The sequence below is a fragment of the Xyrauchen texanus genome, chromosome 46 (assembly GCF_025860055.1).
Source record: "Xyrauchen texanus isolate HMW12.3.18 chromosome 46, RBS_HiC_50CHRs, whole genome shotgun sequence".
Taxonomy (NCBI): Eukaryota; Metazoa; Chordata; class Actinopteri; order Cypriniformes; family Catostomidae; genus Xyrauchen; species Xyrauchen texanus.
Window position 1 is genome coordinate 23,438,921 of NC_068321.1, and position 15,434 is coordinate 23,454,354.

Here is a 15,434-nt window from a genome sequence, read left to right on the forward strand (position 1 = left end):
CGTCTCTCGTCCAATCAGATTCGAGGACCGGAGCTAACTGGTATATGGACTGATATTTATTCATAAGCTGATGATTCGATCTGTGCATGTGATTTGCGCGTGCTGGAGACATGCACCTGTTAAACTCCGTTAGACACTAGTGAAGTCAGTATTGTGTGTTCAGATTACTTTCGTGAAAACACTCGTTTTGACAGACTTCACCTGTTTTATAAAGTCAAAGAGGACGTGTTTGTGTCATTTTGCTGTTTAAAGCGCTTTAAGAAGGCGTCCGATGGATTTCTGCAGGGTAAGAAACGGTTTGTGTGAGAGAAATAAAGTCTTACTTTCAGTTTTAGTTTAATGTTTTTCAATAGCATTGTAAAATAGCGCAAAGAAAATTTATGTAAGTACTCTTAAGGCAAGTAACAAATAATATAGAAATATATAATGGATAACATAGAAGGAAACAAATAATAGAAACATGATTTTGCATGCTCCTCTTGCCCCCAAAATGTTATCTAGGTAGGCAGCTTACTATTTTTGAGTTACAAAGAGAAGTTTATTTTTTTTAAATTATCAGTGTTTTGGTGAACTCCGAAAGCTTAGCTAAGGCTCAGCAGGTGAGAGTTTTGAATTTAAATGCCACACACTTAAAATTGTAAATATCACCCTGTGTTTTCTTGTTTCACTGTGTTCAAACTTAACCCTGGATTAGTAATTCGCAACTTTCTCTACTCTGGAGAATGGCTTCATAATAACCCAGGGTTTAAAATTGGTGCTCATTCCCTCAGGAAGGTTACAGTCATACTGTCTCTCTGTCTATTTATCAGTGGAAAAATGATCAGCTTTTTATTCATGGAGATTCTGCTGCTCAGATGGCCTTTGGGCTCCTTACAGGGACCTCAGGGGCCAAACAGCAGAACAACTGGAAACATGTCACAGGTAACTGAGTTACACACACACACACACACACACACACACACACACACACACACACACGAGGCCTTAAAGTCTGCATTCCAGTCTGAATGCTATCACAAAACAAAAGCAAGCCAAAATAGTATATCCTCTTGCGACCCGCGTCCACATGCATGGACATTACATTTTGGCTTCGCTATAGACTCTGCATAATTTAACTTCATCTAAACTGACTGATCTCAGTTCAGGAGAATCTAGGCTGTCATTAAAGGGTTAAACTTTCAACGCACAGAGCCATGTGACAAAACAACATGGCGCTGACCACAGCAGAGTTTGTCTTTGGGAGAAACCTAATTGAGTTTTTACTTTAAAACCTGTTTGAGTAAAAAGAGTAGTCTCTAGTTTCATCCGATATACCATTTTAAACATTTCATCGATTTATCGTGAAACGGCACGCTGTTAAACACAATGACCACGTATGTGGACTGTATGCTCATTTTCATTTAAAATATCCTATATTCACTGTGCATTATCACATTGAGAATCAACGGATGCATGCAAAAGCTTTATATGGAGTTGGGATGAAAATAATGTGCAGTTAAAACTGTTCTGAGACAAGCGCAGACAGACAGCACACTGACTGGAGGTTAAGTCATTCCCTAATTAGGGAGCAAGGGTGCATCCTATAGCTTTCCTATGAAGCCAAGTGCATTCACTCCTAACATCCAGTCAAAAGCTCAATTTCAGGCTGCAGATGATGTTTGGACCACTCAACATATTTGGCAGAAATGGGACAATGATAATCAGTACATAGATTCAGAATTTATAATGTATGATTTTATTTTAACATGCTTGGCAGTGATTGGATGATGCTGGACATTGACTTTGAATCAGAATTATTTATGCTAAATTCTGATGTAATGTCCATATCGTCTCCAAAACATGAATAGCCAACACTCCTTGAAACATAATCCCGCTGTCCACATATGTGGACATACATTTTTTTACATGGTTTTTAGGGGCTACTAGTTACAAATCAATAAGTGGAATGGAAAAAAGGGTCTCAGGAGGATATGTTTTTCATAAAGATGATTTGGTGTTATTATGGACTTACAAATGAGTGTATAAAACATATGCAGCTATTTTATGAAACTAAAGGCATATCAGTTTAAAGTCAAAAGATTTTGAGGATTTAATGCAGGTGTAGATTAGTATGATTTCACATCCTGTTTACGAACACAATTCTGTAATCATTTGCTTTTTCCTGAAGTTTGATTTACTTGTTCTGGCCAAGAACCACCCACTTAGACAGGAAGAGAAGATTTTACTGACATATAAATGGACCAACTACAGTTTGTTTTGTTTTTATGCATCATTGAGGAACAGGATAGTGTGAAATAACTGATACCCCAATAAAAGATTTTATGTTTATCCAGTGAGTTTGTAATCATAATTTCTGTTCATCCAGAAATAAAAAGCACTGATTATTTCACCATCATATTTCATGTATATCTGGTTTACTCAGCATAGTCTCATGACAACTTGTAAAAATTCTCATATGAAAAGGAATGGCCTTTATGCAGCCTTCACGTGCTACAGGAATGACCTTATTTCCCACTTCTGAAGTTGTAATTATGAGCACGGCACATTCAAGTGCTTTGTTGTTGATAACGTGGATAATGTCAGGTTCATTCATGCATATTTCTTGGTCAAATACGTTATTTTCGCTGTATAAAAAATTTACAATAAGCATCAAATTGTTCCTAAAATATACGTAAATCAATATGACTACAACAGGAAGAAATAATATGGTAGCTGCATTTAGAAAAATTAATAAAACCATCATTCACTATTGGATCTGTCTCCATGTCTTCCCCCAACTCAGAAACTCTTAATTATCTCAGAGCTTCCCAGCCATAATTACGAATTGAGGGGACGTTCAAGTGCAATTTTCGAGTAGGAAACTCGTATTTACAACGATTCCGTGAAGGCATGCTTTGTTATGGATTGAGTTTATGAGTGGCCAATTTGGATGAAACCATTCAAACACTAGCGCATTAACATACTACATTTACATGCACATGAAACACAATGAACATTAAGATTAATAAATGCTGTAAGAGTATTGTTCATTGTTAGCTCATGTTAATTAATGTTAGTTACTAATGTTAACAAATGTAACCTTATTTGAAAGTGTAACCAGTTTACTTGCTAAAAAGTGCTTCAAACAAAACTTGGTTTGGTTGTTTTAAAGATTTATTGCTACTAACCTGGAGAACTTTGGCAATTTCAGCATCTAGTTCTTCCTCAAGAAGCACTCTGTCAACTTGGTACCTCTTAAACACAACTTTGATTCGGGGTGCACCACTACTTCCAGAAGTTACGTAAAACCATCCAAACAAATTAGAGCTTGCCTGTTCAAAAGATAAATGTTTTGACATTTCTGTGGGGAGATGGAGAGTCCATGGGTGTGTTTGGTACAGCCTGTGTTTGGCAGACAGCGACAGATTGTGTGTGTGTGTGTGTGTGTGTGTGTTAGTCAAATGAGCTAAATCACAGTGATTATTGGAGCCCTGCCCACTTCCGTCTGTCTGTGCTGAGTCAGGCCACAAAAGGGAGAGAGGATCAGTACATTGGTACCCTGATATGTGATTCAAAGTGCAAACTCACCCACCCACAGAAACAGAGAGAGATTAAGAATCTATGCAGGGATGGGAGCGGTTTTGGTAGTGAGTAGGACTTTGAGGTTTCAGTAGTGTGGTCACATGATTAACAGCTCAGTGATGAACACACAAAAGTACAATGACCTCAACTGGAACAACATCAGGTTAGTACCGCAAACGTGTGTGTGTGTGTGTGATTCAGGGTGTTTTTAGTAGAAGTAGTTGCCAGGGATGTCTTTGTATGTGTGTCTGTCTGTCTTATCTATCTTCTACAGTGGCAAGAAAAAATATGCGTGACGAGGAGGAGGGCGGGGCCGGGCCGTGACTACCTTTGTTACATTGGCCTCCCTCCCGGGTTTCGGCACCAATGTAACAAAGTTTTACAGTCAAAATAATATTTAATTGAAATAAAAAGACACAAACACAAATACAAACACGGCAGCTGCATGTGGCTCTCTCTCTCCTGAACTGCCACGTTCCACTGCACTTATCCCTCTCCCTGGATGATTAGCCCTAATGGGGCCCTCCACAGTACTTCACCTTTGGGATGATGATTTCATGTTGGTATGCGGTGCCCTTTTTACATCATAAGTAGTGCTGCGTGTTCTTCACAAACAATTCATCCTTAGTTTCATCAGAAACATTTTCTCAGTAGCGTTGTGGAGTGTTAAGGTGGTCTTTGGCGTGCAGAAATGTTTTTGTTGAAAAGCAGTGGCTTCCTTCATAGTGACCTGCCATGAACACCATACATCTATCTGTCTGTCTGTCTGTCTGTCTGTCTATCTATCTGTCTATCTATCTGTCTATCTATCTATCTGTCTGTCTATCTGTCTATCTATCTGTCTGTCTGTCTGTCTATCTATCTGTCTGTCTGTATATCTGTCTGTTTATCTATCTGTCTATCTATCTGTCTGTCTATCTGTGTCTGTCTGTCTGTCTGTCTATCTGTCTGTCTGTATATCTATACATCTATCTGTCTATCTATCTGTCTATCTGTCTGGCTCTCTATCTGTTTATCTATCTGTCTATCTATCTGTCTGTCTATCTGTCTATCTATCTGTCTGTCTGTTTATCTATCTGTCTATCTATCTATCTGTCTGTCTATCTGTCTATCTATCTATATGTCTATCTGTCTGTCTATCTATCTATCTGTCTGTCTGTATATCTGTCTGTTTATCTATCTGTCTATCTATCTATCTGTCTGTCTATCTGTCTATCTATCTGTCTGTCTGTCTGTCTATCTATCTGTCTGTCTGTATATCTATACATCTATCTATCTATGTGTCTATCTATCTATCTGTCTATCTATCTGTCTATCTGTCTGGCTCTCTATCTGTCTATCTATCTGTCTATCTATCTGTCTATCTATCTGTCTGTCTGTTTATCTATCTATCTATCTATCTATCTGTCTGTCTATCTGGCTGTCTGTCTGTATATCTGTCTATCTATCTATCTGTCTGTCTGTATATCTGTCTGTCTATCTATCTGTCTAGCTATCTATCTGTCTGTCTGTATATCTGTCTGTCTATCTATCTGTCTGTCTATCTATCTATCTGTATATTGTTTTATAATTCTCTCATTTTATATATCTCAATTCAATTCCACTCAATTTATTCCAGTTTAGCTTGACAGTTGGCATATACTGCCGTTTTTAGATAACATATACAGTTGTAGCATTGCAAGGTTTTTAAATAAGATATAATAATATTAATAAAAAACAAGAAGCAATAATGAAAAGGAAAACAGAAAACACTTAATTTTTTAATGATGTCATAAGAAAACAAAGAATATAAGCACAAAAACAAACAAACGAATAAATAGGATGAATTGTCTGTTTCATGCATGAAATGGATGGCACACACATACTGTATTTTAGCATATCTATCTCTCTCTCTCTCTCTCTCTCTCTCTCTCTCTCTCCTCTCCCTCATAGATGGTTCTGGCACAGGCTGCTCTACGCGGGTTAGCAGAATGCTGTTTGCTCCAGAGCAGCAGGACTCTCTGTCTGGTGTGCCCAGTGTGGAAGAACTCAGTCTGGGCCTGCTGTCTCTGAGCCTCCCCTGCTGGAACCAACAGCCCTGGATCCGGCCGGAACCCCAGCAGCCACACAAGACCTGCTCGCAGACACCCAGTGAGTCAACCTACTCTGTGTTTGTGTATATATAAAATAGATTTTATGCTAATTGGGAATTTGAAAGGATGCTGAATTGTTGTATGGCTATCCCTCTGTTAGTTCAAGCTAGTTTTAGGCACTTTGTTCGTGTAGGTCGGGTTTTTCCTGCGTAGCCAAAGGTCCCCAAGATGAAAATGGCCCAATAAACATACTGAATAATGCCTTAAAGAGACAGAAAGAAAGGCATAGAGTTTTGGAACAATGTGAGGATGAGTAAATAATAACACATTTTCAGTTTTGGATGAACTTTCCCTTTAAACATAATGCCATAATGTTTCTGTAAGGCTTATGTTTAGGGCTAGGTCAATGGAAAGTCCCAACCATGATAGAAAACAAACGTGTGTGTGTGTGTGTGTGTTGATAGATTGTTCTGGAAGGTCTGATCTTTAGTGATGCCTCATATCTCTTTCTCACTCATGACTAATCACTTTTAAACCAGTCACAGAGGACAGAACACTGCCTTCATCCATGTTAGCTTGCATTTCATTTGGACTTTCCCTTTTAGCTTCCCTAGCTTATATTACAAGCATAAATGTGTGTATGTCTGTCCAACTGTGTTTTAAATCAAAGCCATGGTGACACTTAAGGTTTGTTCTGACCCAAATTCAGTTATCAAAGAACATACTAAGAACCTATTGCATTGTCAGTGGTTTAAACTCAACATGAAGTTATAAATACCATATTTACTTTCTTAATAAATGTTCCTGGTCTTATTGTGAACAAATAATTGGTGAATGTTATTTACAATGAAATATCCCTTTTTACTCAGAAATATGTAACATTGTGGAAGTAAAATGGTTGTGAATGTCATTTCATGTTGACTTTAACAATATTCAGTTAACATAGGGACACCCTTCACGTCCATAATATTCATTCAAGTTCTCTCCTGCAGTGTTGAATCTCTTGGGCGCTCCACAAAGCAGCGATCTGGGTCAGAATCAGGGTTTCCAGGCCCAGGAGTCTGCTGGTGGGCGTGACCCTTTGGAGCGTTTCTCAAGCCTCAATCATGTAACAAGAACACCAGAACCTCACTCTCTCCTGCACTCTGGATCCAGCAGTCCCGTCAACTCTGAGACCAGCGGAATCTCATCTGGATCTGACCATCTGGTGAGTCACATGGTTCAGGTCACAAACCCATACATTTCACATTTACATTTATTTGGCAGATGCTTTTGTCCAATAATCCAACGCCTGTAAACAACGCTTAGGCGCCTGCATATAAATCATATCACAATAATCCAACGCTGACATGAAAGTAGAAACTACCAATCTCCTCCTTGCTTCAGATGAATGGCAGGACTTAACTCTAAAGAAAAAGCCCAATTTCAACTTAATTTCTTCACAAGATGCTGAACATAAGAACCAAAAGAGAGGGAATCATCAATTAAAAATGTATCCCAATATTATTAATATACAAAATAAATAGTGATGGCCCAAGGACTGATCCCTGTGGTACGCCTTTAATTACATTCAAAGTACTGGAAGTGATACCACCAATGTTTATACATTGTGTTCTGCCCGATAGATAATTAACAAATCATCTGTAAAGGGATCAATGGGAAGGAGGAGGCGAGAACCGGCTTGACGATATAAATAATATTTTAATGAGAAACTTAAAACAAGGACACAAACACACACACGACGGACATGTCTCTCGCTCTCGCACGATCCTCTGCAGTCGACCTTTATCCCTCTCGGGACGCTTTATTAGCCTAATACGGGACCGGGTGTGTAGGATCACGACCCGGCCCGCCCTCCGCCCTGCCACATTCCTCCCTCGTTCTCTCAGGCTGGGGAGCCCCCAGCATGATGTACATCCCCCCCCCTCTTTCCCTGGGGGAGGGCGTGCCCTAAGCCCTGTCTGCCGGCAGGTCATCCCAATTTCGAGATAGGCTTATAGTTATTTAGTACTGTTGGATCTCCCCCATAAATAATGGCAGAACATAAGTTTTCCAGATAGACAGAATTTCATTTGTAGATAAAGAAAGGTTAATAAGATAAGTTATTAATCTAACTATTTATCTATCTATACAAGATAGACAAGAGCCAGACTTTTGACTACACAGACATATATACATATATAGTACACTGTATATAGTTTGTAGAATACAGTACTGGAATATAGTATGCAGGATATAGTATATGGTATACAGTATATAGTGAAGTTGTGTTGTCTCTATGTGTGTCTTCCTCAGATCTCTCTCAGAGTTTCTCCCCCGTTACCCCTACTTTTGCCCAGACTGCCGGCAGAGGCTTTAAAACTGGGTACAGATACCAGTCTGCCTACCCTCACCCCCAATCTCAGTGCTCAGCCTGATGGGTTGTTGGCTGGGTGCTGGTCAACAGGGCCCATCTGGCCCGGTTGGGACGCTTTGGGTTTGAACAAACCCTCCTTCTGTATCGAGAGAGAGGTGAAGCTTCATAAACAAGCTGCAGGTATGATATAACACATTATACAGGAAACAGATTAAGACTTCACAGCATTACTCTTAGGGCACAGCCAGACTTTTGACTATGAAGTTGTGGTGGTTACAATCAACAAGGACGTAACTGACATCTCTCTCTCTGTATATAAGTCTTTATATTTAGTAAAAGCAGAGAAAAAATAACATAAAATATGAAATAATGAAAACTTCTTATTTTTAATCACATTTTAATTGATTATTACATTTACAGTTAGTTAGTTACAAGAGTGTCATCAAGCCTTTCCTGAGCTTATATTTGTATATTAGTAATGTGTCTTCTACATAAATATTTCATTGATTTTATTATTGATTGTCTGTTACAGCGGTTAATGAAGCCACCTACACCTGGGAAGGACGACTTCCTCCCCGACACTACAAAAACCCAGTTTACTCCTGTAAAGTGTTTTTGGGAGGTGTGCCGTGGGACATCACAGAGGGTGAGCTGACAAACACACATTTGATCTATAGATTATTATTCTGAATTATTTATTTGGACACAGACAAACTGTGAAAGACAATCTTTTCTTTCTTCTTTCCATAGCGAGTCTGTTGAACACTTTCAGTGTTTTTGGTCCATTGAAAGTCGAGTGGCCTGGAAAAGACGGTAGACATCCACGCTGTCCTCCGCAAGGTAACATGAATATTAATAATTGCATGAATTGCATGAACATGAATTAATGAATAACAATAACGATGAGGAGGGCATGGCCGGGCCGTAATGTAACGATGGACTTCCTGCGCTGAATCAGCCGGGAGAGAGATAAAGAGGAGACAGGGATGTCAGTTCGAGAGAAGGACATCTTGAAGCTATGTGTGTTTATGTTGCTGTGTGTTTAGTTTGATGTGGTGTTTGTTGAGCTCGTTGAGAGTTCATCCGGCTCCCACCTCCTCCTTTCCCGACCGGACAGAGATCTTTCATATGGAGCCTCCAGGAACAAGGTTGAGAGCCACTGCTATAGTAGATAATGGATAATGCTGCACATACCTCTAGAGGGCACCACTAGCTCATACAGCACTGACTGAAACGCTGAATGTGTACTATATTTTAAAACGCAGCCTTTTAGAGTTTAGTAATCGCATAAGACATATTACGATTTCAATCTTAAGTCAATCAATCTTGCAGCATTAAGGAAACAAACCGATGACTTTTGGGACTAAGTCTGCTGGTTTCAAAGTGTTTTGGATGGTTGCTCTCATCATGTAGCCTATAGGCAGTGCTGGGCTGTAACGGAATACATGTAATCTGGATTACGTAATCAGATTATAAAAATCAAGTACTTGTAATTGGATTAAATTACATTTGAAAATACTCTTAATCTGACTACAGTTATTTTTTTATAGGTTACTTGATTCCATATAAACAAGGCAATGGCAGTGAATTGTTAATCATTTATTGATCATTTTCATATCAATATCATCATATTCCGACCCCAAAACAGTCTCACAGATGAACATTTTGAGCATGTGCTCCTTTTACATTACAACCGTATAATATGCACCTCAGTTTTGGAATAGGCGATGGACTATGAGTAAGCAGTAAGGATTAAAAGTGATTCAGTGTTTTTAGATTAAAGCTTTGATCTAGGCAATGTCGTTGCTGTTGATTTTACGGTCGTTAATGTTCGGTAATGCTGCTATTGTTTTGTCTACTTAAATGAACTTGATGTCTTAGTGTTTGGAATGATAAACTTTGGCCATGCACTGTCATTGCTGTTAGATCTAATGATTATTTCACTCTTGTAATGTTTAATGCACTTTTAAAAAATGGAAGTGAATGGGGAAAAGTTTAAATTCTCACTGTTTCAAAAGTATAGCGAGAAGTCATAAACTCTATGTTAACACGATCATCATTAGTGTGATAAAATAACTTGCTAACATTTTCTGTGTAAAGATATATACAATTTACAATTTTGTTGCTATAACGATGTAACGCTGTAAACCCTAAAACAACTATTTAAACAACTTTACAGCTCAAATATTGAAAGTCCTTTTCTTCACATTTCTTCTAAAATTGGCTCCTTTCACTTCCGTTGTAAGTGCCTGACTGTAACCTCGATTTTTGCTTTTTTTATTTGGATTTTCTTCTGATTTTCTCCCCCTTTTCACCCCAATTCTCAATGCGCTCTAAGTTCTTGTGGTGGTGTAGTGACTCGCCTCAATTCGGGTGGCGGAGGACGAATCTCAGTTGCCTCCACATCTGAAACCGTCAATCTGTGCATTTTATCACGTGGCTTGTTGAGCACATTACCACAGAGACATAGCATGTGTGGAGTCTTCACGTTACTCTCCGGGGCATCCACACACAACTCACCACATTATAGAGACCACGAGGAGGTTACCCCATGTGACTCTACCCTCCCTAGCAACTGGGCCAATTTGGTTGCTTAGGAGACCTGGCTGGAGTCACTCAGCACGCCCTGGATTCGATCTTGTGACTCCAGGTCAAGAAAAGGAGGGACGAGTCAAATACATTTTTGTGATAATCAACATAATGCCACAAATGCTGTCAATTGAGCTTGATTTGAACCATGAATATTTCTTTAATCACTATGTGGCAGAATATATCAACAACAATCTAAAAACACCTCGTCCGTAATATGCACGTCACGAAATACTGCGAAAAGCAACAAAAATACAGCAAATCAGAACATATTTGATGTTTTAATTTACAGCTGAATTTTCAACCAATGAGATTTCAATGTGGGTGCTGCTATCCAGTGCAACATGTCAAACTATGCTTTGAATATCTTGTACATGGCACTTGTCTGGCACTTTGATTTGTGCCAAACAATTCTGACACCTGGTCTCATAGCATTTCAATTTTCATCGAGGACATCAAATTATTCTGCTGGAAAGTCATTTGTCGCTGCTTTATAGCATCAGTCTTTAGTTTGCTTACTGTGTGTGTGTTTGTGTAGGTTACGTGTATCTACTGTTTGATTGTGAGAAGTCCGTAAAGTTACTCCTGCAGGCTTGTATTCAACCCCGTCTGCAGTCTGACGATTATCTGGAATTCTACTACAAACTTTCCAGCAGAAGAATTCACAACAAAGATGTGAGAATAACATGCAACACGCACCTTTACTAACCATCAACCTCTGATCCCTGACCTCACCTCTGTCATTTCCTGTGTTCCAGGTGCAGGTTATACCGTGGGTGATCTCAGACAGTAATTTCATCCGTTGTCCCACCCAGCGGCTCTGCCACAATAAGACTGTGTTTGTGGGCGCGCTGCATGGCATGCTAAACGCTGAAGCTCTGGCTTACATCATGGACGAGCTCTTTGGAGGGGTCGTTTATGCAGGAATCGACACAGACAAGCACAAATATCCTATAGGTCTGTTCATGCAACTCAAGCTCAATATTATTATGCTCTTGCTCATCCAGGGTCTGCCTTTACAGTAGTTTGCTTCTTATCTAAAGGGCAGGAATTTTTTTGGGTAAACACTGGGTCCTCTTCCTCATCATCTGGACCCATATCATGTGGTGTTCCGCAGGGATCCATTTTAGGACCTCTTTTTTTTTTTCCCTTTATATGCTTCCTCTGAGCTCCCATCTTTTAAAAATATATAGTTTCGTATCGTTGACTAGACGATAATTGCTTGCTTGACAATCTTTAAACATGCCTAGCTGAATTCAAGAGTTGCATGGCCAATAACTTCCTTTAATTGAACAAAAATAAAATACTAGGCTCTCATGATTCCATTACTGCCTTTAGAAATCAGTTAGGTGTTAACACAAACATTGTGTACATCTTGTGGCTATACTTTTGAAACAGTGAGTATGTTTAACATTTACAGATTGGCCCCATTCACTTCCATTGTAAGTGCATCACTGTAACTCATATTGTTTTTGCTTTTTTTTTAAGAAAAGAGGGATGAGTCTAAATTATTTTGATAATCCATAATATGCCACAAACGCTGCTGACTGAGCTTAACTTGTATTGAACCCGGAATATTCCTTTAAGAGTTTTTCCTTCTAATGTAGGTTCTGGCAGAGTGACCTTCAGAAGTCAGAGGAGCTACTTGAAAGCTGTGACTGGTGCATTTGTGCAGATAAAAACCTGCAAGTTTACCAAGAAGGTACTGAAGAGTAGAACCTACTGTATATAAAACAGAAACATAAGATAATTACAGCCCTGTGTATTTACCTCACTCAACTGCTGTTTCTATTTCTCATCTTCTGTCTCTACCTTCTGTAGGTCCAGATTGACCCATATTTGGCGGACTCTGTGTGCCAAATATGTAACAGTCAGCCCGGCCCATACTTCTGTAGGGCTCAGGTATTAACCAAATGCTGTGGAGCATCAAGGCTTATTTAATCCACCTGAAAAGAATAGGACCCCCAAAAATGAAATGCTGTTCCAAACCCCTATGAGATGTTTTAATAAATATTGCAGCCTGTCTTTTCAATAGAATGGAAGTTGATAATGATTCACTTTAAAGCTTTAAAAAAGGGCCCGAAAGTACACCAAGATTTTCACTTAAAGGGGTCATGGCATGAGGGATAAAAGTGTCCTTGGTATTTTGCCATAAAAGAGGTCATTCTACTATAAAAACACATTGTGAGTTTCAGAACTCAACACAATACCAGTGCAATAAAAGCCTTTATTGAAACCAAGCTGCAAAAGCGCCTCGTTCTCTACTTCCTGAAGAGAAGCCTTTCTCTTTCGTTCATCTACTCTGTCTCTGCCTTTCACATCTGCACTATTTTTAATTGTTGGTGTATGTAAACATGCACTAGATGGATATCTTTGACCATTTTGATGCACTTCCAGTGATGTGTATGCATCTATTTACCATGCTTTGGACTATGTATGAGTGTTTTTTTGGCTTATATCAGCGTGGATTGCTCACGTACAATAATATGATTCAAGCTTTGCAAAGGAACTTTCATTGAAAGATGTGGCAGTTAAAAACACTTGGACCCGATTGCAAAAACATAAGTAAAGTCAAAATCAAATGTCATAACTCTTTATGGGAATGAGTGTTAACAGTTGTACGTGAGATAAATAATATATTTGTATACAATGTGTTGGATTTGCATTGTGTAAATCCTGAAATTTTCTTTTATTTATTTTTTTATCCCATTTTCTCCCCAATTTAGGTGTGGTTACTCAACTCAATCCGGGTGGTGGAGGACAAGTCTCAGTTGCCTCCGCTTCTGAGACAGTCAATCTGCGCATCTTATCTCATGGCTCGTTGTGCATGACACCACGGAGACTCACAACATGTGGAGGTTCATGCTACTCTCCGTGACCCATGCACAACTTACCATGCACCCCATTGAGAGCGAGAACCACTAATCGTGACCACAAGAAGGTTAGCCCATGTGACTCTACCCTCCCTAGCAACCGGGCCAATTTGGTTGCTTAGGAGACCAGACTGAAGTCACTCAGCACACCCTCATCAGTGTCAATACTCCCCCTCTGAAATGTAGTTTTATAATATAGTGGAGCTTGTTCGTGCACTTCTGACTGAGTTTTAAATATGGCTGTATTTAAGGGGCTACATGATGGTTGCCAATCATAACAGTGGGCATTTATGTTGAAGTTTTAAGGAGGCACTTAGACTAACACCAAAGGTTTTAGACAGAGGGCCAAAGACATGGTGGAAAAATGATCATATTTACGTTATGACAAATGCCATAAAATTTACGTTTTGGTGCAAAAAAAAACCAAACTATACTAACATTATCAGTGGACCTCTGGGAAGAAAAACTACATTAAAAAAAAAGAGCATTTCATGACCCCTTTTAAATTTCAGGTTGTGTCTCACCAAAATCTTTATATGCTTTCAGAAGACTTGCAATATGATGCATGACTCCTTTTATGATACATTGGGGTCCTTTTTTAAGCTTTAAACTGAGTTGTAATCAACTACTTTTGTTTTGAAAAGATGGACTGGGATATTCGTTAACATTTTTCCTTTTGTGCTTTGCTGAAGTTGCAAGTCAGGTGGCTTTGGAACAACATGATGTAACATTTCCAATTAACCCTTTAAACTCTTTCTTTTTCAGGCCTGTTTTAAATACTATTGTCGGTCCTGCTGGCATTGGCGGCACTCTTTGGACGTGTTGAGCAGTCATCAACCTCTCATGAGGAACCAGAAGGGCTTGAATCCAAAATAAAGCAACAGACTCATCCCATGGAAGCTGCTGTTTCTCTAGGGAGCAGCCGTGGGCAAGAGAGTCTGGACTAAGCTGACTGTTTTGGGGAACTATTTTAAAGCACGAGTCTGAAAAGGAAAGTCTTACTTGGGCGAGTTGTTGCGTTTATTGCACTGCTCATGTTCTCATTCATCAACGCTCTATGCACACCAAATGGTTCATTTATGGTGACCCATTTGCACAGAGGTGGCCAGGAGAGAAATTACCACCTGAATGAAGAGTTTAAGTGTTTTGCATGCATAGAATATTAGTTTATTATCTTGCTGGTCTGATCAACTGATGCAGGCAAATGCTAGTTGGTGGCTTCATTTGTTACCATCTTTGCCAGTCCAATATTTTATTTTATTTCATTTAATTTGGCTGCTCTGCTGGTGATTTTGGAGAGTTTTGTTATGTTGACATTTTAAGTCAGTTTTACCTGCTTTTCTGCCTGCTAGTTTGGGGTCATTCCATGGAAATATGAACCGATAGACTTACAGATTTTTTTGAAGTTTTGCTGTTCCAAGTGTCTTCTCCTGTGGGGCCATTTTTGAATTGTATTTAGCTTTTTAAACACTATTAAATGGTTGATGAGCAACTTGGCTTGCGAAATGTTTGGCTGATGCTGTTGCTTATCAACCTGCACGCCATCAACCATCAAATCAATACATGTTAACAACTCTGGAACGCACTTTGACCGCTGAGAATGTGCTGTACATAGTTTTAATCAACTTATTGCACTTTATTTTTAATGTATCACTGTTGCCAGTGGTTTTAATTAGTTTGAGCAGAATGGGGTTAAATCTTTCCCGGTTACATAGACTTTTTTGAGAGGTGTTTACTGTTAAATGTAGAACTAAACTCTCCTAATTTTAGTTTAATAAATCCATCAAGCAGCATATAGCTCCGTTTCCCTAGTTTCTCGCTGAAGCGGTGCCAAAGAGCATCTTTCTCTTCCTTGTTGCCTTTTGCAGCTGCTTTTTAGAAATTAAAAGGTCTCTCTACCTCATTGCTCTGCAAGTGTTGCCATGGTTACTTACAAATGTAGATGATGTTCAGATAGGACAAAATAAAGTTGTTGAAGCATTG

At 39.1% G+C, this 15,434-nt stretch overlaps 1 protein-coding gene across 3 annotated transcripts; it reads left to right on the forward strand.

The window, feature by feature from the left end:
• The first annotated feature begins 256 nt into the window (after positions 1 to 256).
• On the forward strand, positions 257 to 15,432 carry LOC127637973 (cytoplasmic polyadenylation element-binding protein 1-like). Of its 3 annotated transcripts, none has more exons than XM_052119286.1 (12): positions 257 to 286; positions 810 to 921; positions 5,494 to 5,691; positions 6,626 to 6,840; positions 7,929 to 8,169; positions 8,522 to 8,635; positions 8,740 to 8,829; positions 11,117 to 11,253; positions 11,337 to 11,535; positions 12,186 to 12,280; positions 12,400 to 12,480; positions 14,217 to 15,432. In XM_052119286.1, the coding sequence occupies exons 1-12, from the start codon at positions 272 to 274 to the stop codon at positions 14,325 to 14,327; spliced, it is 1,608 nt and encodes a 535-aa protein (XP_051975246.1). In that variant the 5' UTR covers positions 257 to 271; the 3' UTR covers positions 14,328 to 15,432. The 3 variants fall into 3 exon arrangements, with proteins under 3 accessions (XP_051975246.1, XP_051975247.1, XP_051975248.1); XM_052119287.1 differs by having other exon boundaries at positions 11,343 to 11,535; XM_052119288.1 differs by lacking the exons at positions 257 to 286; positions 810 to 921 and adding an exon at positions 3,637 to 3,724.
• Positions 15,433 to 15,434: the final 2 nt, after the last annotated feature.

Coding starts and splice junctions, on each gene's coding strand:
- LOC127637973 (XM_052119286.1), top strand. Junction 8,170..8,521: donor GCTTCATAAACAAGCTGCAG/GTATGATATAAC, acceptor TGTCTGTTACAG/CGGTTAATGAAGCCACCTAC. Junction 8,830..11,116: donor TCCACGCTGTCCTCCGCAAG/GTAACATGAATA, acceptor GTGTTTGTGTAG/GTTACGTGTATCTACTGTTT.